This window comes from Danio rerio, chromosome 12 (assembly GCF_052040795.2).
Source record: "Danio rerio strain M-AB ecotype USA chromosome 12, GRCz13ab, whole genome shotgun sequence".
Classification (NCBI taxonomy): Eukaryota; Metazoa; Chordata; class Actinopteri; order Cypriniformes; family Danionidae; genus Danio; species Danio rerio.
The window spans coordinates 48,772,552-48,797,586 of record NC_141032.1 but is presented as its reverse complement, the minus strand read 5'-3'; the positions used below and the strand labels follow the sequence as shown (position 1 = coordinate 48,797,586).

The 25,035-nt window shown below is 34.2% G+C and overlaps 2 protein-coding genes and 1 long non-coding RNA gene across 3 annotated transcripts in view; 2 read left to right on the top strand and 1 right to left on the bottom strand.

Annotated features, from left to right (window-relative positions):
- The window catches only part of LOC108179123 (uncharacterized), a gene marked incomplete at its 3' end in the record, with an annotated part of 177,624 nt that overhangs the window by 88,577 nt on the left and 64,012 nt on the right, over positions 1-25,035 (top strand).
- LOC147841581 (uncharacterized) lies at positions 956-24,659 on the top strand. The gene is made up of 17 exons (XM_087277017.1): positions 956-1,235; positions 1,329-1,418; positions 9,058-9,465; positions 13,219-13,602; positions 14,389-14,460; positions 16,325-16,717; positions 19,436-19,837; positions 20,130-20,213; positions 20,917-21,297; positions 21,379-21,453; positions 21,997-22,122; positions 22,199-22,383; positions 22,828-22,985; positions 23,124-23,369; positions 23,591-23,753; positions 23,968-24,070; positions 24,217-24,659. The coding sequence occupies exons 1-17, from the start codon at positions 1,034-1,036 to the stop codon at positions 24,321-24,323; spliced, it is 3,579 nt and encodes a 1,192-aa protein (XP_087133143.1). The 5' UTR covers positions 956-1,033; the 3' UTR covers positions 24,324-24,659.
- On the bottom strand, positions 5,508-7,281 carry LOC147841582 (uncharacterized). The gene is made up of 4 exons (XR_015504740.1): positions 7,153-7,281; positions 6,373-6,430; positions 6,194-6,257; positions 5,508-6,107 (listed from the first exon to the last, which is right to left on the bottom strand). It is a non-coding gene; the product is annotated as an uncharacterized LOC147841582 (long non-coding RNA).

Here is a 25,035-nt window from a genome sequence, read left to right as displayed (position 1 = left end):
GTGAATACAGAATACTTGTGTTCAGGATACTGCACAGGTACTGTTCATTCATCCACAAGTCTGTCAAACATTTAGAATGATTTCAGTAATGACTCTCTAGTAATGCTTTTTATTTTTATTCGTTTATAAGATGTCAGCACTATTTCAAGGGTGGTTTCCACTGCGAGTCCAGATGTATTTACTGGATCCATCATCACCTTTAGTAAGTCGTGTTGGCATCAAAAAGAATTTCACAGTATTTTAGTATATATATATATATATATATATATATATATATATATATATATATATATATATATAAAGGTCCTAGTTTTGTTCTCATCTATCTCTCACTAACACAGATTTTGACCCATGCAATAGCTACAACATACTCAACAACTACTGGAGAAACACACACAGTTACCCTTTTGTGTATGATGTAAATGGTGATAACCATGCATGGGACGGCTGGTACAGACTCTTACTTAATGGATTGAGTGCTCAGATGCCGGACTGGTGTGCCTCTTATATGACATGTGGAGGGTTTAGTTCTCTGTGGCTTCATGGATCTCATCCTCGACTAGAAGATGGAGTTGTTACTCGTGAAGTTTACGGCTCCTATAATGATCAGTGCAATCGCTACAGATCCAACCCAATCCAAGTCAAAGCTTGTGCTGGAGATTATTATGTGTACAAGTTTACCAGGCCATCTCTTTCAATCCCAGCTCCTAGATATTGTGCAGGTATGTTCATCTTTATACACTGTCTGAGACCTACCCATACCAACCTTTTATACTTTATCTCATTTTTGAGCATTTAATCTTCACTGTTTTCTGCTTTTTTTTTTTCTTCTTCCATAGTGGAATCATACACCTCCACAAGTGTCGACCCCTGCTACAACTATACCAGTTTGAATGAACCTTGGAGAACCACTAATAATTCTTACAGCAGTTACAACTATAATTGTGATTACAGTAAAGAGTGGAAAGGCTGGTACAGGCTGTTCTTCAACAATCAGAGTGCTCAGATACCAGAATCATGTGTAAATAAAGACATGTGTGGCACTCTTGATCCACTTTGGCTCAACGGATCCCACCCAAAGCTGGAGGATGGAGTGGTCAGACGTGACATCTGTGTTTCTTCCTGGATGGGCTGCTGTGGTTTATCATCTCAGCCTATAAGAGTCAAAGCCTGTCCTGGACTTTACTATGTGTATGAGCTTGTGAAGCCAATAGTTTGCTCGGCTTACTGTATTGGTGAGCATTTAGTCATGTGCACTTCAGTCTTAAACTTTTGATGGATTTTGTTTGAAAATAATTGATTTTGAAATACAAATTTCTTAATACTAGAAGCTTCAAACTTCTCCAGCACAGCAGTGACAACAACAACCCAGAGAATCTCATCCACAGCCTTCATTACTACACCGACCACAACCACTGGTAAATGTTGTTTTTTTTCTTACTTTCTTAGACCTATTTCATAATGCTGTTGAACAATACACAGCAACTAATCATTTCTCCAGAAAATAATTATAATGTATTAATACAGCTTACAGAATACAAGCACGGGACAGCATGGTGGCTTAGTGGTTAGCACTGTGGCATCACAGCAAGAAAGTTGCTAGTTCGAGTCCCAGCTGGGCCAGTTGGCGTTTCAGTGTGGAGTTTGCATGCTCTCCCCGTGTTATTGTGGGTTTCCTCCAGGTGCTCCAGTTTCCCCCACAGTCTAAACACATGCGCTATAGGTGAAGTGAATAAAGTAAAAATGGCCGTATGTGCATGAATGTAAGAGTGTATGGTGTTTCCCAGTGCCAGGTTGCAGCTGTAAGGGCATCTGGTGCAAAAATTTTGTGGTGCATAAGTTAGTAGTTCATTCCACTGTGCCAAACCCTGATAAATAAATGGGCTAAGCTGTAGGAAAATGAATGAATGAAAGCACAATACAAGAAAGTGCAACATTTGCATAAAGACTTTCATGCTTTCAGTTCAAGTCTACCCTTTAATTTGTAAATTGCGAGGTCCGGCATGTTACTAGAGGAGGAAGAGGTGTCACGGATGACAGTGAAGAGGGGGAGGGATGTCGCGGACCAAAGTGAAGAGTGGTGGGGGTGTCGCGAAAGAAAGTGAAGAGCGGGGAAGAAGGGGATCGGTAAAATGAGGTGCTGGATCAGATTTCAGAGGTTCCAGATCCAGCTTGTTCTGGCACAAATTAAGCCCTGAGTCTACCTCAAAATCAAAAGTGAAAAAAATTAAGTGGCAAGTTAAATGGGAAAAGTGAAAAGCTGTGAACAGAAAATAGAAGAGTATGTGTGTGACAGGGCAAAGCAGAAGAATAAGCAACTGTGATCTCTCAGGTTGCCTCTTACTGACTCTAAATAGGAATACTTACTTTAAAATTTAGACACACACATACCTACATTGAAAGGCAAAAAAAAAAGTCCTTGCTCAGCTTTTGAATGCTGTCATCAGCAGATTGGTGTTTGAGCAGACATATAAGCAATCGTCTGACAAATCAGCAGATAGACGCAGCTTTTAAACTCTCTAGTGTAAGCCAGTGATCATTATGTGATGTGTATTTATTAGGGCTGTCAAAATTAGCGCGTTAAAGCACGTGATTAATTTAAAACATTTAACGCGTAAAAAATAACGTTAATAACGCAGTTGCAGTTTTTTTCATTTCTTGTTGTGGCCGACTTGTGTCTAGGGACGGTGCGTGCATAGAGGCGACCTAGGCATGCGCCTTGGGCAGCAGAATAGTGAGCGAACCCCCGTCTTCACTTTCATCCGCTACAATGACCCTCTCCCTCACAGTCCTCGCTTTCATCAGCAAAAAGGTCACTTTCTTTTTCACTTTCGGCCTGAGGGCAGCATGATTGCCGTTTGCCTAGAGCGCCAGTTCAGCTTGCTTAGCTTGCTTTGACGTGCAAAGAAAGAAGACCAAAGATGCGCTTTCAGAAGGAAAGTTTCAGTATAAAACAATTAATGTCGCATTATCAGGCTTTCCAGCATTTCCTCCAGAGTTTCATGCAATTTCGGGTGTTTCATTTTTAATCTTTAGACTTTGCTGCAGTTCAGCCGCTCACTCTCATTCAGCAGATTTTCATTCAGGATGTTTTAATAGAATTTGATACCACAGGGCGAACAGAAAGAAAAACCTCTGCATTTCGGGACTCGCGTGTTTCTTTAAGGTAATCAAAATTCGCTGCTTACATGGTAGACTCCTAATCAGTATTACCTTAATCATAAAAGCATTGGTGTCCATGTAAATGTACTCAGTGAAAATGGCAGATGAAGCCGTAAGCTGTCAAAGACAGCCCTATTCTCTGCCCTATTCTCTAAGCTGCGTCCATAAGCCCCCACATTTCATAAGTTTCACGTTGCTGTGTTAGAATCCTGGCTTGTAAAATACAGCCATACTTTAGAGCGCGTAGTTTAAGCAAATTTGATGAATGCCATCGTGCATGTTGATGAACCTGAAGGAATCCCTCCCTCACTCACCGGGCCCGCTGTATTGCGCGCTTGTGTGTGTTTCACTTAATTGCATTTAATGCCTGTGCTTTTATTTCTGTAATAAATACGGCATTTCTTGATTAATCATGATTAATTACAAAAAAAAGTGTGATTAATTACGTTAGTTTTTAAAATAATTTGACAGCCCTTGTATTTCTATAGCGCATTTATTGTGTATGGCCACACACCCAAAGCACTTCACAATCATGGGGGGGGGTCTCTCTACACCACCACCAGTGTCCAAAATCCACTTGGATGATGCGATGGCAGCCACAAGACACCAGCGCCAGTGCTTCGCCACACATTAGCTACAGAGGGAGTGGAGAGACAGTGATTGAGACAGTTCAGTTATTGGGGATGATTGGGAGGTCATGATCGTAAGGGCCGATTGAGGGACTTTGGCCAGGATACTGGGGTTACACCCCTGCTCTTTCACGAGAAGTGCCATGGATTTGTAATGACCACAGAGAGTCAGGACCTCAGTTTAACGTCTCATCTGACTGTATAAAAATACTCACTGACAGTATAATGTCCCTTCACTATACTAGGACAGTAGGTCTCACACCAACCACAGGTTGAGTGCCCCCACAGGCCTCTCTAACACCACTTTCAACAGCAACCTAGTTTTCTCATGTGGTCTCCAGTCCAGGTACTGATCAGGCTCAGCCCTGCTTAGCTTCAGTGAGTAACCGCTCTTGGGCTGCAGGGTGATATGGCTGTGGCCAATCAACCACTGTGGCCAATAATAAACAGTGTTCAAAAATCCAATCAACATCACTAAAAATGAAAGCCGCTATCATCATATTTTTTAAACATAATTTCAGCACATACTTACAGAAGTTGGTACTAATGACAACTGTACTGGTGCAGTGACCCATTATGAACATCTTACTCCTGTGCCAACTTACAGCTTGTCTGACTAATTCAGAAACTCTTCTGGACTGGGGTGCTTAACACTTTAGAGATGGTGCAAAAAAATATTTAAAAACTGATAGCTTCAGCTACTTAAGTAACATGCAAAATCAAAAAATTGGAACATGAACTTTTTTTCTGATGTATCAAGCTTCTCATATAAGACTGTTAGTAATATTAATTCTAATTCCAAGTAAAGTATTACAAATGAATATAGGCTAAAATTGCACAGAAAAGAGTCCACTTCAGATTGATGCTTTCTCAGTTATTTGCCTAGGCTTTAGATCTGAACAGAACAGTGAGTAAGAAGGTGGTCGATGCTTGGAGCACGAATGGAAATAATGCAACACACATAAAGGGTTCAATTTTAATGATCTAGACAGAGTCTAAACAGCATGGCGCAAAAACATTAAGGTCGTGTCTGAATCCACTTTTGCTATTTTGAGGATGGACAAAATATAGTTTGCGCCATAGCGCATGGTCTAACAGGGTTGTGCTTATTCTCTTAATAAGTAATAGGTGTGTTTTGAGCATAATGTGCGTTTAATAAATATGCACATGCGTTATATATATATATATATATATATATATATATATATATATATATATATATATATATATATATATACATTATATATTGTACACTCAAAAAATGATATGTTGGTGTTAATTAACTTTTTTTTGTCCACTGATTCCACGTAACCGAGTTAAGTTATCTTTAAGAAAGAATATTAATTTTAGTGAACTTAAGTTAGTTACATAAAGGTAATGTAATGTTGTTTAGTTCAATTAACGTAACATTTATAGTTTAGCTTTAATCAATGTAGTTATTTAAGTTCAATTATTCTAAAATTGATATTGTTATGTTTAACCAAATAAAAAAACTCTTTCCATTTCATTGAGTTTATTCAATAGCATTTTTACAGTTTTACACATTTTCCAGCAATCAAATGATTATCAAAATCTAAATATTGTCTTTATCTGTATCTTCACTTATTACAATAAGTTAAAATATTAATACTATTAAAATAATAGTAATACAAGTATGAAGTAAATTAAAAACAATAAATGATTTACAAAAATATGCTTACAAAAACATAAATACACTTTTCAAAATAATACTTTTCATATATTACAAAAAACATTCAAAAATAATATTCTGCCTTCAAATGATTTATCAAAAATATACTTAGAAAAATTAAGTCTTCTTTTGTAAACTATACTGTACCTTCTTTACACTGAAAAAGCAGATAACACTTCAGTTGTTCAAAGAAAGATTAACATTTTCAGGCAAAGTAACATGATCCGCACTACACCATAAATTAGACCAACCATCACAGAACATGCAATAGCTACACACATTCATCTCTGACATTTGCACCATTTCTGCACATTTGCACCAGACACTTTCTTACAACCACTCCCTATATCTAAAGAAAAAAACACAAAAAAAAACATTGTGCATGAAGTTTGCTTTACACAGGTAAGTGGGCTTGACAAACCACATGTAAAAGCATTCCTAATTCTTAACATTCTTTGTATAATTAGCACATCTTGGGTGTATTGCCTCTTCTTGTTGATTTGCTGAATGTCTCCTCAATTGTAAGTCACTTTAGACAAAAGAGTCTGCTAAATGTTAATGTAACTACTGTAGATTCATAAGGTGGTGTTGCACTTCAAGGTTTGTGCTTCATCATGCCCAGCATCCTAAAAAGATAAAAGAGGAAAGTTAAAAGAGGAAAATACAAAATGTTTAAAAAAAAATACAAATAAATAAAATGTAAATCGCTTACCATGTACTCCCTTACTTAGGGGCTTTGAGGATGCATTCACACCTTTTTTTCCACTGGTGATGTTCTAAATGACATGAAATGACAATTAGTAATTTACTAAATAAATAACAATTTAAATTACAAGTAATTTTTACTGTACATCATTTTAATGTGTGTATAGGCATCTAAAGGCATAGTACCTGGATGATCCACAGTCTCCTCAGCCAGATACGGGACTTTAGAGGTTGAGCTGTAAACCTGTGAGGGAGAAAATAGATGTGAGTGAGCAAAGATTTGTAATTATAAAATGTAATAATATAAATATATACAATTTAGAATAATATATTTATAATAATAAAAATGAAAAAAATAAAACACTGCAAACTACTAAACTTAAAAGTTTAAATGTGTTAGATGACCAAACAAATAAGCTTATATTAAATATTTCATCATGCTAGATGTCATCCTATTTAAGTGTCACATATGCTTGTTAAGATTTTTTTTAATTTTATTTTTTAAGTTAACAGGCTTGAATAATAACAATGTGCCAACACCACCTTCTAATTAATATTATGTAAGTTATCAAAACTAGCATTCAAACTTGTCAAACAGCTTGACACTCATTTAAAATAGAGACTATCAAATCAAATCAAAAATCAAAACACTTTTATTGTCACATTATCAGCAGCACGTGCGCTATGATGAGTGAAAAGCTTAGACTATTCTAACATGACTATTCCTTACTACCATTGTTTGCAACTTTATTTTGGGGGAGTTACTATATACAAAGTATAAAATTTCACAGGAATGCAAATAAACTACAAATTTATCTGTCATTAATGTGAAAAAGAAACAGGGAACATGGCAATTTCATAACAATAGTATACACAAACACAACAGAGTATTACAAGGGAGTACATTAATGATTCAAAATTTGTCACAGCTTCAATATAAACACAAAAAAGTAAATAAAATCTCACCTGTGTGTCCACATTGGGCAAAGCTTTGTGCACGTTCTCAATTTGTACTGTAATCTTCATCTTTTGATTGCCATAATATGGCGCCGAGCTGAGAGTGATCGTTGTGGTTTGAATCTTCTTACTTCCTGTGTTGTTTTGAAACTGCGCATGTGCAGATATTACTCCACCTATTGACCAAAATGCAGTACTGCAGAAGCAACACAACTCCCTTACATTCATGTTAATTAATCGAGCTGTTTAAATGTAAAAACTAACTTTTTCTAATTTTTTCCAACACAACACTTTTATTTTTTATACACAAACATAAGGGAATTGTTTAATTTCAACATAGTTACATTCTTTGGACCAACTAAAGCCATAATTCATTTTTTTGACTGTAGTTTTAGGTGGATTGCTGATGTAGATGCCAAGAAAATAAGACAAATGACATACAATAAGTCCTACTGTGGCCATTCCTACAATACTTCATAGACCATTTCAAATGCTTGTAGCTGATCTGCAGGTGCTCTGTACAGTTAATAAAGAGATGTCAAAATGGCACAATACACTATTTAACACACAAATATTTAATACTTTAGTCTATACGGCAGCAGCAGGATGTATATGAGTAGTTTAGTTGCAAAAAGAGATAAAACAAAATAACTAAATTTTTTAGAGATCATGTTTTATGTTTAGCATTGAAGAGTACACTTGCAAAAACATGGTTTATGGAAATGACTAAAACTGGAGATTTTAGTAGTTTTCACATTATGTTTTTACATTAAGTATTGAAGATTTCAATTGTAAAAAACTACATTTATTGAACAAAATCTTCATGCATCACCCTTTAAATCATAAGACTGTTAAGAGATGTTGCATTTTAATTTGGCATGCAATGTATGGAAACACAATAAATATATCTAGTACTTTATTCCAACTCATCTGCATGACATGGTTTTTACAGTGATTAAACAGATTGTCTTCAAGACAGGACTTTCTGTATGTTATTTGTACAAAAAACTATGCTAAAATGAATGAAAAAATCAGTTTAATGGTGAAGGGATTGATCAAATATGCCTATTGATTGAAGGTTTGTGAAGAAATGTCATGCTCCCTTGTAAAAGTAATTTGTATTTTCAAAATACAAAATACAGTATTTTATTTTGATACAATTCTGGCTGCTGTTTTTGTAGTTTATTTTGATACATGTAAAACTGAGGTATTTTGTATTTTATATCAAAATAAATTTTATGTATTTTTTCCCATCCCTGACTAGAAGAATATTACTGTCTATTGGTTAGCAGCAAACAAGTAGTGATTCAAACGAGTAAGCTGACATCTATTATGAATGTTAAGACAATTGAAGTACAATTCCAAACACAGTTTATTTCACCAAAAAGTGTTGATTAGGCACTCCAGCTGATAATTGTAATGGTATCTTTCAGTTAACATTAGTTTATCATTAAGTTTATAAAAAGGGGACTGTCTGCTAAATCATCTGTCCATTCTGAAAAGGGACTTAAATGGACTGGCAAATCTGGCACACTGCTCACACAGCCATGGACTGTTTTTAATTTATTGTTGTTCTGTAATTATGGGAGTTTTCAGGGAAAAATAACAAACGGGATGGTGATGGGAGATTTGAAATGTAAAATACAGAAATATTTGAGACTCCCGGGGAATGACAGTTTTGGCAGGTATGATCAAGTCCTGAAAACCAACGTCTACTGTACATTTTCAGTGTTTATTAAAATCCTTTTTACAGTTTAGGCTAAATACACAGTTAAAAGTGTATTTTGTTAATATGCAGTAATCTTTCCTGGGTGTAATGTTCCAATATGTTATGTTTCTATAGTCGCACTGAACGTTTGTTACATACAGTACCATCTTGGTTTATATATATTTTTTGTGTCATTATTCTCTCAGAAATTACAACTTCCAGCTTTGATCCATGCTATGATTATAACATTACTGATGACTACTGGAGAAATATACAGCAAAGCCCATATCAGTACTACTATGATAATGACGACACTCTGGTTGAATGGAGCGGCTGGTATCGGCTGTATCTGAATGGACAAAGTGCCCAGATGTCTGAGTGGTGTATAAATTATATGAGATGTGGTGGTGAATCTGGACTGTATCTCAACGGTTCTCATCCAACACTTGAGGATGGAGTGGTGACCCGTGATGTTTTGGGATATCTAAGATGGTATGACCAGTGTGGGAGCTACAGATCCACATCCATCAAAGTCAAAGCCTGTCCAGGAGATTATTACGTCTATGAACTCGTCAAGCCAGATGTGTCGATCCCCAGACCTTCATACTGTGCAGGTAAAGTTTTAACCCTTTCCCTGCACTACATAGTATATAGGCCAAAGTTAACCTACATGTCAAGTTAAAAAACCCGCAAACTTGTGTCAAAATGACACGGATGCATTTTTGCTTACATACTCAATTTGTACTCATACATTCACAGAATGTTTTCATAATTCACCTGACCTCCTCAATAAAAAACAAACAAACATATTTTTGTTACATATTAGGCTTGTGTGTTTCTAGTATCACTTCACATTAAATAAATATAAAGATAAGATAAAGATAAAAATGTGATAATATACTATTAAATTGTATTGTCTGCTTTATCCTATTGCACACCACTGGTGGTAAGACTCCTGAAATCAAAGAGTTAATCTACTCAGTTTGTACAATATATTGCCCTTAGAGTCAGCACCACAACACAAGCCTCATACTGACTGCATTAAACACACACCCTGACCTGATGCAGAAGATGTAGTTGCACAAAAGTGTTCTTGGAGCTTTGTATGATTACAGATGAACCACTATCAAGTCACAAGGACAGTGTTTTGACAGTGCTTTTGTTTATTTTTCTGGACTATGAGCCTCTCAGGAACAGTGTAATAAACTACAAAAGTAATGTATTAAAGTAACATTATTTTTTCCTGTAATGCAGTAGTGTAAGGCATTACTAATACATTTTCAGCAATATTTTACTCGGTGCATGTTCAGTAATGCGTGCGTTACATCAAACCTTTTGCCCGCAAAACATTAACAAATAAAAATACTGCAAGTAAGTTCTATTTCCTGTTTGTGGTTAATAATAATAATAATAATAATTCCTTACATTGCTATAGCGCTTTTCTGGGCACTCAAAGCGCTTTACACAGTGGGGGGAATCTCTTCATCTACCACCAGTGTGCAGCACCCACCTGGATGACGTGACGGCAGCCATTTTGCGCCAGACCGCACACCACACACCAGCTGATTGGTGGAGAGGAGACAGTGATGAAGCCAATTGAATATGGGGATGGTTAGGAGGCCATGATGGACAAAGGCCAGTGGGCAGATTTGGCCAGGATGCCGGGGTTAAACCCCTACTCTTTTCGAAGGACATCCTGGGATTTTTAACGACCACAGAGAGTCGGGACCTCGGTTTAACGTCTCATCCAAAAGACGGCGCTCACTGAGCAGTATAGCGTCCCCGTCACTATACTGGGGCATTAGGACCCACACAGACCGCAGGTTGGGCGCCCCCTGCTGGCCTCACTAACACCACTTCCGGCAGCAACCTAGCTTTCCCATGTGGTCTCCCATCCAGGTACTGACCGAGCGCAGCCCTGCTTAGCTTCAGTGGGCGACCATGTGAGAGTTGCAGAGAGCTAGCTGCCGGCAAGTGAATATACGCGTGTGTTGTCTTTAATCTCCCTCTGGCTGTTGAAACTTTTTACTTTGAACGCGAAAGGATTTCAGCTTGGGGGACGTCCAAAGTTATTGGCTCAACCCGGTACGCAGTAACTGTCAGCTCAGCCCTAATGCGCAGCGGAAATAAAAATAGCAGAAGACAGGACATTTGCCAGATGGACGTACGTGCATATGGTGTTATTTCACTGACAAATGTCGTAAACGCAGTATTTCAAGTCAAGAGCGTATTCATATAACTAGAGCGAGCGAACGCGCCAGTTTCCTCTGTTCGTGGACAAAACTCCTCATGTGCACTCAAACACTGGCTGCTCGTGCGAATAATCTGCTCTCGCTCCATTAGATGATGTGGACTCACAATCTGTGCCTCATGTTACCTCTTCCTTTCGTGCTTTTGCTTTCCAGAGATCCTTCTGTTAAATTGTTATCCTAAGAATGTTAATATGGTTTATATATTGCTACGCTATTTACCTACAGGTTAAGGTAAATTCTATAGTAAATACTAGTGTTTTTGAGTGGTAGATATAATGTTTTAGGCTAGTATTATTTACAACTTGTTAATGAATTCTTCAGCATACTGTAGTATTAAGATTAGTGTGGTGAATTGTAGAATAATATATCCTATATTGTAAATAAAACAACAGCATTGGGTCAATTGTTTATATTACAATTGTTGTGTTACCATAGCAACTATAGTATTACCACAACAGATTAATTGAAGTACTTTTCTATAGTACTGTTCAAAACACTGTACATGCGTGTTCAGTTCATGTGTGTTCAGGGGCCCAGTGGAACCGCTTCTCCTCAAAATGAAGAGGATGACAGGGAAAATGTCCTCCACAATCTCATCAACAATGTGGAAGACAGCACAGACTAGTTCACTTTAATTGCCATGATATAATGGGATTGACCGTGGCATTTATTTGAAGAGTGAATAGTTCAGTAGGCTGTATTACCTAATCAAGTTTTCCCCTATTTTCAATCACAGTTACATTTCTGCTTGTGTTAGTAATATTTTTGTTTAAATATTTTTTATTTGATTAATATGGTGCACCTTTTGGATGTTTAATAAATGTTCTTAAAATAAAATGTATTCTTCACATCCAACATCTATTCTCTGTGTCTTTAAGTGTTTGAAACTGGAAATATCTCATTATATAACATACAGCCAAAAATGGCACAACTCTTCTAACCAGGCCGGGGCCAGCCAATTGAACCGCGCTAGACCTCGATTCAGAGCACTCACACTTCTCAAACGATGCGGGAAACGGGCCTTGGCATGGTTCGGATAGCATAGTGGGAGTAGGCGCTTAATAAATAGTGTACTATTGTAAAATCATATCAAAAAGCACGAAAGGAATAAGGAACACAATACACAAATTGTAAGTCTGCATATAATCTCACTGAGCGAGCAGTGTACTGAGAGCACACAAGAAAATGTGCACGCAAGCATTGTATATGAGAGCTCACAAGCAGTTTTGTGCACAGAGGAAATGAGTGCACAAGCATTATATTAAGAAAGCTGTTCATCATGCTCACTATGTGCATTACAGTTTTGTGTTGTGAACCACTTGAATTTAAAGTGAATAAAATAATGGCAACAATAAGAAAAGAAATCTGCATCTTGTCATTGGAGTTTACATATACAGTAGGCCTGTTGTATCTAATATGAATATAGTCAAGCTATTCACAAATCTTGCCAGATAATCGCTTTACCTCTATCATACTTTTAACAGACTTAGATCATTTGAGATTATGACTGTCATCCTTTCTTGCATTGTCTTGAGTCTTCAGGTTGCCAGTTATATACTACATTGTTAATAGCCTGGATAGGTCATTCAGTCATTCTGCTACAGCATATCGCTTTCTACTGGATGTAAAATGCTCTGCAGTACATTTAGTCATTTTAGAATGTTAAGTTCTAATTCTGTAGTTATTTTGGTGAATGTAACTAAAAAGTAATATAAATAAGAGTCATGTAACATTACAATTCTGAGACAGTAATATTGTAATGTAAGGGATTACTTTTAAATAACAGTAACAAGTAATCTGTAATGTATTAAGGTTTGGAAGTAACTTGCACAACACTGCTCAGGAGTGTTAGGATCTATGCAGGGTCTGAGAGCTATATCGGATTTTATCAAAAATATCATAATTTGTGTTTCAAAGATGAATGAAGGTCTTAGATGATTGGAATGACATACGAGTAATTATGAATAGAATGAACAGCATTTTCATTTTTGGTTGAACTGACCCAAATGATTTAACCATCATTGTATAAGTAACAGACATGTACTGTGTATGTGATACTTAAAATTGTCTTCAGTGTAAATAAAGTATTTTAACAGTACTTTTACATCATGACAGTTGCCTTCCCAAACATCAGCAGTGACCCCTGCTACAACTATGCATCTATGGATCGCCCCTGGAGAGCCAACAATGCAACTGGAGAATACTTTTGTGATGAATCTTTAATCTGGAGTGGCTGGTACAGGCTTTTCTATTATGGAATGAACATTCGGATGTCAGAGACCTGTGCTAGCTCATACAGCTGTAACACAGGTGTGAATCTGGCACTTAAAGGTCCTCACCCTCAGATAGAGGATGGAGTGGTGATCAGAGAAGTCTGTGGTCATTCTAACTGGATAAGTGATGCCAAGTCAGTCCCCATCAGAGTGAAAGCGTGTGCTGGAAATTATTATGTCTATGAACTTGTAAATCCACAAATCTGGTGTGCAGGATACTGTACAGGTAGGCTACCCAAATAACTCACTTTTAAAAAGTCATTAAATACTTTTAGGGTGCTTTCACACTTGGTTCATTTGCCTGGACCGTACCCAAGTTTGATTGTCTCCCCCCTTGCCACCTCCTCATTTGGTGTGGGTTCACACTGTCTTTTTTCCTTCTGAACCCCGGTACGCTATCGTCATCAAGCTGCTGTTTTGTTTACAGCCGTTGCTGGGTGACGGTTGCGAAAGCAAGCACCGAAATGGAAAGACGTCCGCACAACGCGGTCATTCTGCTTTTACTGAATCTTTTGGGTTTTGACATACAGAAAGCGACTTGCTTCCATCTGCCACAAAAATGTAATAAACATTCAGTACATCACACAGTGTCTGCAGAAGCTGTTTTTGGAGGAGACAAGCAGACATCACTGTGTATCACTGTCTTTGCTCTGGCTCAGTCCCCGCGTGTCACCAAGGTACGAAACGTGACACACACACACACAAACACGAACAGACGTTATGAAAATGATAGTTTATTGTACAGTTGGCGGTCCATTATTCGGTACGATTGCATTCACATCAGAAGTGAACCGTACCAGAGTTTGCATGAATCGTACCCCAGACCACCTCTTTCAGGCGGACTCGGGTACGGTTTACGGGTGCGCACTCGAGTTCAGAAGACCCGTTCACACTAGCTAAACGTACCGTACTATAACGTCAAACGAACCCGTGTGCGGACCAACAGTGCCAGTGTGAAAGCACCTTTAAAATGATTTTAATCAGCGAGGATATTTTTCCACTTCATTTTTAGATATCAGCACTATAACACAGGTGGCTTTGACTGTAAGTCCCCAAACCATCACTGGATCCAGCATCACCATGAGTAAGTTTTAAACTGGTTCCGTTGGCATTTCTGTGTGGAGTTTGCATGTTCTCCCCGTGTTGGCGTGGGTTTCCTCTGTGTGTTCCAGTTTCCCCCACAGTCCAAACACATTTTTTAGTTGAATCAACCAGCCATCTCAGCATCAATCAAACTGATTAAAGATATTAAAGGTGCAGTAGGTGATCTGCCAGAAAGCTAGCATTAGCATAACAGTTTAGAAATTTAATGACCCTCCCCTGCCGTCCACACCCACGCCTCCTTAAGTCATGAACGCGCACTGATTGAATAACACTAGATCACTTAGAAATATCAATGGAGACACACTTTATCAAGTGTAGTTGTTGACAGGCCAGCGGGTGCAGAATTGTATCTCCCTAAAACTGTCACAGGCTGTCTCTGTTCTAAAATGAACAAATGTGTGAATATAAATCAAACATCTCCTCAGTAAAGCTGGTTAGGCGGAAGAGCACATTTACTGATGGTTAGTTTTTAAACTAAATAAAAATCTGACCATAATAAAGCAGTGCTTAAACAGAAAAATCCCATCTGTTTACATTACACTTACGTTTACATTACCAAGACAACGAGTGACTTTTCATTTTTGGTTGTGCTTGCTGATCCTTCACTGAAAAAAATCATTCAAAGATGATTCCTTGGATTTACTCATTTTTTTTTACGTTAAGTTGTTGTAAACAATTTATTTGCGCTGAATTTAAACAAACAAATTAAGTTGAACATTATTAAACTTAATTTGTTTGTTTAAATTCAACACAAATACATTGTTTGCAACAGTTTTGCATGCAACACTTTTTTCAGTGTTGTACATTGGCTGTTTTCAGCTCCTTTTACAGTTGAACAACTAAACGGATGCTCAGGTCTATTTAACCGACTACATTAGCGATGCTGTAAAAGGTTCTCCATGAACTTAAAAATAGCCAATCTTCTGCCGGACGTTTTCAGTGGCTGAGCATCACTTCCGTACATATAGACACAATCTACATAAGCTTTGTGTGGCTAAAATAGTTTTAACACAGACCTGTCTAAACTAAATACTTCAGCCATGGTGTCACCCTTCAGATAGTTGTTTTGAACTGCATAACGTCATTGCTCTTCAGCGTGCAAAAGTAACTCCGATATTAATTCAGGGTTTAGAAAAGTTTTGATTATGCATGTTTGGCTGAAGCCCTTTCAGAAACAATCTTTCTTTTCATGCATACAAGGCCACGCCAGTCTTTCAGAAAGAAGTTCAGTTTGATGCAGAGTTTGCATATGACGTCTTTCTGTCAGCGGTAGATGCGTGCTTCACGTGTGCGCGCAAGTGACGTATCTGTCTGCTTAAATAGGCTGTGCAGAAATTCACATTTAAATTTGTTGACAGACAGTCTGAGAAACATGTTGAATTGAGTTATTTGTCGGTCAGACTATATTTAATTGGATGAACATTTTTTAGTTTTATGCCTCACTCAGAATATGAAAATACATATAAACACATTTAGATCATTCACTTTAATCAGTACTATTGGACTTTGAAGAGACTTTCGACCAGCACAACAACACATGTTTCTGAAGACAATCACCTACTGCACCTTTAAGTTAGACTTTGCATACTTAAACAAAAAAGGCTGATTCATTTAATAAAAAGTCACCTAAACATTTGTATGACAGCAAATCTATGCCAAAAAGAATCGAGCGCACTGGTGACGTTTTTTCCAGTTTCCTCATGTGTAGGTGTTGGTATAGATTTCAAAATGTCCTCCTATGAATGATATAAGTTTCAACCAAAAATGTTGGGCAGCAATATTTTTTTACAGTGTTGTGAAGCTCTGAGATATAACCGGTTTGTTTTGATGTTTTATTAACACAGATTATGACCCATGCAGTAACTACAGCATACTAGACAACTACTGGAGAAGCACAAGCAGTTACTGGTATATATACGGATATGTAAATGGACATGATGACACTCTTGTAGAATGGGACGGCTGGTACAGACTCTTCATTAATGAATCGAGTTCTCAGATGCCTGAATGGTGTGTGCCTTATATGTCATGTGGAGGATTTACTTCTCTGTGGCTTCATGGATCTCATCCTCAACTAGAAGATGGAGTTGTTACACGTGAAGTTTTTGGCTCACGTTATGATGACTGCAATCGCTACAGATCCAACCCAATCCAAGTCAAAGCCTGTCCTGGAGATTATTATGTGTACAAGTTTATCAGACCAACAGTTTCAATCCCAGCTCCTGTATACTGTGCAGGTATATTAATTACTACTCATCGTGAATGGTACTTACTTGTAAATATAATATAATATAATATAATATAATATAATATAATATAATATAATATAATATAATATAATATAATATAATATAATGTGATATAATATAATATAATATAATATAATGTGATATAATATAATATAATATAATAAAATATAATATAATATAATATAGTATAATATAATATAATATAATATAGTATAATATAATATAATATATTGTGACATAATATAATATAATATAATATAATATAATATAATATAATATAATGTGATATAATATAATATAACATAATATAATATAATATAATATAATATAATATAATATAATATAATATAATGTGATATAATATAATATAATATAATATAATATAATGTGATATAATATAATATAATATAATATAATATAATATAATATAATATAATATAATATAATATAATATAATATAAATAATGTGATATAATTTAATATAATATAATATAATATAATGTAATATAATATAATGTGATATATTATAATATAATATAATATAATATAATATAATGTGATATAATATAATATAATATAATATAATGTGATTAATATAATATAATATAATATAATATAATGTGATATAATGTAATATAATATAATGTAATATAATGTAATATAATATAATATAATATAATATAATATAATATAATGTGATATAATATAATATAATATAATATAATATAATATAATATAATATAATATAATATAATGTGATATAATATAATATAATATAATATAATGTGATATAATATAATATAATATAATAAAATATAATATAATATAATATAGTATAATATAATATAATATAATATAGTATAATATAATATAATATATTGTGACATAATATAATATAATATAATGTGATATAATATAATATAACATAATATAATATAATATAATATAATATAATATAATGTGATATAATATAATATAATATAATATAATATAATATAATGTGATATAATATAATATAATATAATATAATATAATATAATATAATATAATATAATATAATATAATATAATATAATATAAATAATGTGATATAATTTAATATAATATAATATAATATAATATAATGTAATATAATATAATGTGATATATTATAATATAATATAATATAATATAATATAATGTGATATAATATAATATAATATAATATAATGTGATTAATATAATATAATATAATATAATATAATGTGATATAATGTAATATAATATAATGTAATATAATGTAATATAATATAATATAATATAATATAATATAATATAATATAATATAATATAATATAATATAATATAATATAATATAATATAATGTGATATAATATAATATAATATAATGTGATATAATATAATATAATATAATGTGATATAGTATAATATAATATAATGTGATATAATATAATATAATATAATATAATATAATATAATATAATATAATATAATGTGATATAATATAATATAATATAATGTGATATAATATAATATGATATAATATAATATAATATAATATAATATAATATAATATAATATAATATAATATAATATAATATAATATAATGTAATATAATGTGATATATTATAATATAATATAATATATTATAATATAATATAATATAATATAATATAATATAATATAATATAATATAATATAATATAATGTGATATAATATAATATAATATAATATAATATAATATAATATAATGTGATATAATGTAATATAATATAATATAATGTGATATAATGTAATATAATATAATATAATGTGATATAATGTAATATAATATAATGTAATATAATAAAATATAATATAATATAATATAATGTAATATAATATAATATAATATAATATAATGTGATATAATGTAATATAATATAATATAATGTAATATAATGTAATATAATATAATATAATATAATATAATATAATATAATATAATATAATATAATGTGATATAATATAATATAATATAATATAATGTGATATAATATAATATAATATAATGTGATATAATATAATATAATATAATGTGATATAGTATAATATAATATAATGTGATATAATATAATATAATATAATATAATATAATATAATGTGATATAATATAATATAATATAATATAATGTGATATAATATAATATAATATAATATAATATAATATAATATAATATAATATAATATAATATAATATAATGTAATATAATGTGATATAATATAATATAATATAATATAATATAATATAATATAATATAATATAATATAATATATTATAATATAATATAATATAATATAATATAATATAATATAATATAATGTGATATAATATAATATAATATAATATAATATAATGTAATGTGATATAATGTAATATAATATAATATAATGTGATATAATGTAATATAATATAATATAATGTGATATAATGTAATATAATATAATGTAATATAATAAAATATAATATAATATAATATAATATAATATAATGTAATATAATGTAATATAATGTAATATAATATAATATAATATAATATAATATAATATAATATAATATAATATAATATAATATAATATAATATAATATAATATAATATAATATAGCATTCATGAATAATCTGCAGTATATAATGCTCTCTTCCTGTTTTTTTTTTTTATGACAGTACCTTTCAACACCCCAAGTGTTGACCCCTGCTACAACTATACTAGCCTGGATGAACCTTGGAGATCCACTGATTACTATTACTATAATAATTATTACAACCATTTTATGTGTGATTATGTTGTGGCATGGGATGGCTGGTACAGGCTGTTTAACAACAATCAGAGTGCTCAGATGCCAGATTCATGTGTAAATGAAGGCATGTGTGGCACTTATTACCCACTGTCACTCAATGGATCTCACCCAGAGCTGGAAGATGGAGTGGTCCTTCGTCACGTCTGTGTTTCAGATTGGACAGGCTGCTGTACTTATATATCCCACCCAATAAGAGTCAAAGCCTGTCCTGGAGATTATTATGTGTATGAGTTTGTTAAGCCAGTGACTTGTGGAGCTTACTGTCTAGGTAAGAGTAAAGACTCATCAATAATTTAGCCACACAATAAAAAATAAGCAGAGTTCCACATAATTCATTCATGTTGTTCCAACACAAATTGATTAAATTAATTCAAATCTTTTAACAAATTTATGTGGACTACACATAAAAAAATAAGTTGTTCCAATAAAATCCCAAGAATTGTGTTGTTTTTCAGCTCATTTTAAATAAGTAGGTTGAACGAGCAAAACCATATATCTAGAACAGAAACCTTTTTTTTTTTCTGAAATTGAAATAAAAATGTTCTTTATACCAAATCCAGTAAATCAGTCCAGCACATCAGTGTCCAGAACAACACAGTCCATCTCACTCATTGAGTCCATTACTCCACCAATTACAACCACAGGTAAAGTATGGTTCTGCTCCCTTTAAGCAAGAGATAAATAAAACAAAACATGTTATTTTTAGGGGTAACTTTAGGGTTGCTGTAGGTGTTGACATGAATAAAAAACAAGACTGTGTCATGTGAACCCAAGAAAGTTTGTTCCGAAAAGAAAATAAAGCTGCTAGAATAGCCCAGCCAATCACCTGACCTGAATCCATCAGAAAATAAGTACTAAGGATCAGAGTTGACAGATGAGACCGATAAAACACTCAAGATTTTTAGACTCTGTTGAATTTTGAGGAAAAAAAAACACATCAGAGTACTGCATTTGGCTACATTATCCATACAAAATGTTTCTTGAAGCTCACATTATGAAAAAAAAAAAACTTTTAAACAAAGTATTAAAACCACATTTCAGTACTTTCTCCTTGTGTCATTCCATTTTTTAAGTATTTTCCTCTGTCTTGTTTTATTTAAATGTGTAGGTTGTTATAAAAATGCTGAGTCAATTTCCTGTCCATAGCTCCTTCAGAAATATATTTACCTTTACAAAAATCATGAGGTGTTCTGTACTTATACTGGCTGTACGTAAAATACTTCTTTTGTGAAAAAAAAAATGTGTACATTTGAGATAAGTATTTAACACTGCTACTTCAGTACAACGAAGAAAATAATTACTTTTTTGTTCAGCAACATTTATTTCACTGATTGTTCATTTCAACAGCTCCCCCTGTTGACCCCTGCTACAACTACAACGTCCTGGATGAGCCATGGAGAGCCACCAGCGATCAAAACTCCTCTCAGTTAATGTGTGACAGTGCGGTGAGCTGGAGCGGCTGGTACCGTCTCTTCATTAATGGTCAGAGTGTTCAGATGCCAGACACATGTGTTGATGAGAATAGCTGCGGCACTAATGCTCCACTGTGGCTGAGCGGAGGACATCCAACACTTGAGGATGGAGTGGTCACTAGAGATGTCTGCGCACACTGGAGAAACAACTGCTGCTATTTCCAGTCCAATCCCATTCAAGTCAAAGCCTGTCCTGGAGGTTTTTATGTCTATGAGTTTGTGAGGCCGACCACCTGCAATTTAGCATACTGTGCAGGTACTGGACACACATTTAACTCTGCCTTCTGTTTATGTTAGAGATGATGGCTTTCTGTCTGACATTTATTTGTGTTTCTAGATGTGAGGTTTAACTCTAGCTATACAACTGACACGCCAGAGACGACCACAACAGAAACTACAACTTCGACAACTGGTAATGTAATGTGGTGTATCACTGTGCTGTGATTGTTGCTCAGAATAACAGACCACATCCATATGAGTATCAGAAACTGTTGCTGTTTTTAAATATTTACATGCAATGTGTTTATATTTGTGTGCTTAGTAGTAGACTTGATACATATTGCAAAATAAATGTTAGACCTTGCGCTAAATATAGGGAGCCAAGATTGTGGTAAATTTTAGGCAAACATTGCACTACCGAGATGTTTTTGTTAATAATTTTATAAGTACGAAGCATTAAAAAGTACTAAAAAATTCAATTAAATTCAAATGTCTTTGTATGGTGAATCAGAAAAACAACAACAACAAAAAAAAGATTTAAGCCTACAAAGTTAATCTGCAGTTATATGACATAATTAACTTGATATAATTTAAGATGATATCTATTCGATTTGAGTATTTGAGTATTTTTTGGTAAAATTGTTATTTTTTTAAACTTCATTCTAATGGTCAAGTGCTTTTTTGGTCTAATGATCTGTTAGAAAACCTTAATGCATATTATGACTTGTCCTTCCAGATGACAGAAACCCCTGTTCTGAACTCAACTGCTCCAAAGAGGAAAGGTGTGGGATGAAAAATGGTGTTTATGGCTGTTTATGTAACAAAGGCCACCAAAAACAGCGAGCAGCTCAAGACTCCTTTGGTTAGTGTGTGATTCTACAGTCAAATGTGAAATAAAAGGTGTTTTTGTGTCATTAATGATCATGTTTTTCTCTCAGATTTCAATGAGACCTGTGAGAGCAGCTCTGGCTCCATGTCTGTGTCTCGCTGTCAGCTTTTTGAAGCTGGTTTTTCAGCTGAGCACTTACACCTCAATGACCCCAGCTGCAGAGGAACCGTCCAGAACGGCAGAGTGGAGTTTAACTTCGACAACGATCAACACATCTGTGGCACAAATCTTGTGGTACGATCAACTACCTGTGTGATAAATCTGATTTCATACTACTGGCCTGCTGAATGCTTGAGTCTGATTGGCTGATGAACATTGTAAATGTAAGTTTACACCAGATACGGATGAAGCATAAAGTGCGGAAGATTTACAGTACATATTAAGTCAATGCAAAGACACTATTAGACATACTGGGGCATTGGTTATGCAAATGAGGTGGTGCAAATGACGTAAAATTACGTAAAATGGCCCACGGACTTGCTGTAAACGTCTTAAAGTCTTTCATTCAGTGATGAAGAGTGGAGAACAACATGCTGCCAAACACATTGAAACCTTTGCCAGCACTCTCCACCAATATTATATAACACCCTTTTATTTCACTTGACAACTGGTGTTGTTCTTTAAAATAAAATACAGAACTCAAGCTAAGTTTAAAAAATGTCTATTTGTTGTCTGCAGGCCAACGGCAGCCACTTCATCTACAGTAACTATATTGTGGGGACGCCGGGAACAGAAGGTCTCATCAGCAGAGTGAGAATCCTGAAGCTTTCTTTCAGCTGTGTTTATCCTCAAACACAAACACTTTCCATGAACGTGGAGATCAACCCACTGCAGAGGTGAACAACACACTCATTCTGCTTTCAGTTTGACTGCTTTATTATTGGTGCAGTCGCCAAATTAGAAAATTACACATTTCTTTTATTTTTCAATATATCTGTTTTATTCATACAATAATATATCTATAATTTAAACAGCACTGTGCACAAGGTCCTCCCCAGTGGTGAAGGGGTTTATCAGGTGCGGATGGTCCCGTATGTGGATGAAGAGTTCACTCAGCCCTTCACTGGTAGAGTGGATGCAGAGCTGGACCAGGAGATGCATGTGGAGGTTGGTGTTGAGGGGGTCGACAGCCGCCAGTTTGCCCTGGTGATGGACACGTGTTGGGCTACACCTGTGAATGACCCTGATTACAGTCTCCGCTGGGACCTCATCACTGAAGGGTAAAGACCTCTCTTTAGTAAACATTAGTGTTAACTCACAACATCTTTTAAAATAAATAGTAATCCAGGTATCTTTAGGATTTCCCTGAGATTTTTATCCTTTCAGTATTTTAGAACTAAAAGTACAAGATTACAGTTTTTGTGAAATGAACTGAAAATTTGAATTGAAATCATTTCATTAAATATTGTGGTTTGTTGATTGTGGTTGTTGATCTTGTCAGGTGTCCCAATCCTGAGGACGACACAGTGAAGCTGCTGCAGAACGGCGTCTCCACAAGCAGCCGTTTCTCCTTCAGGATGTTCATCTTCACTGCAAACTCCACTAAGCTTTACCTGCACTGTGCTGTTCACCTTTGCCTTCTGTCCAGTGAACAATGCTCAACGGTGAGTTTAAAAAGTCTTCAGAATCTCCCACTGATGTTTCAGCACTAAACACAGACAGGGAGATATGATGGTGTTGAGGTTTAATGATGAAGGCTGTTAAACATGTTTGTTCTGCCCTCTGCTGGGGATTTGGTGCACTCCTGTTGGTTTTGTGTTTGTTCAGTGATGTTTATCAGGGATTTGCACAGCTGGATTTGACTCTTTTCTCTTCTAGAGCTGTGACTCTGGAGAGCAGCGGAGAGAGCGCAGGGCTCTGGATCTCCATGACAGTGCGTCACTATCTATGGGTCCTCTAGTGTGGTCAGGAGGAAACACAGGTCAGCATTTCATATGATTGAATGCAGTGTTGGAATGTAGTTACACTAATATCTTATCTACATGTCGAGCTGCTCCTCAACACTGTGTGATTCAGCTGTAAATAATCTTTTATTTCATCAGACTGACTGATATTCTCTGTTCACAGATGTTCAGCTTCTCCCAGACCAAGTGACGGTTTCTGAGGCTTCTTGTCTGTGTGCTTCTCTGGTGCTGTTGTTCATTCCTCTGATGAGTTTCTTCACCCTGTCCTAGTTTATTGACACAGAAAAAGCAACATTTAGACTGGTTGACTTTAATGGATGTAGAACTGGTTGTGGTATTTCTTTATTTAATGTATAATATTTTATGTGGGACAGCAGTATAACTTGAAATTATATTTTACAATCTGAATATTTTTTGATTGAATTCAGTATGTTATTTCTATTAGTATTTGGGTTTTCCTGCTATAGTAATTTCTATTTTTTCTACATTTAAGTTTAAAATCTTTTGTTTAACAGATGATTCAGGCATTTAGTATAAGGTGTACAGGGCTATAATGATTCAAAATATAAATTAATATTAAATAAATAAATACATTCCATGATTAAATAGATTAATGCTCTCATTATTTAATTGTGTAATAATTTCTCTTATTTCCTCATTATTTCAACACTTTACAATACAGCTGCACTGATATGCATTAATTCATGCTAAACTAATGCACAGATAATCATCAGTGAACGTGACTCAAAGATCTAATCTGTTCATTATTAATTATTGCATCAACAACTAATAACAAGTCTGATGGTTAGATCAAGAGTGCTTTCACACTTGGTTCAATTGCCTGGACAAAACCCAAGTTCCAACCAGAGTTAGCATGAATCGTACTCGAGACCACCTCTTTCAAGGTACAGGTGCGCACCCAAGTTCACAAAAGATATTCACACTAGCTAAACGCACCATAATCTGACGTCAAATAAACATG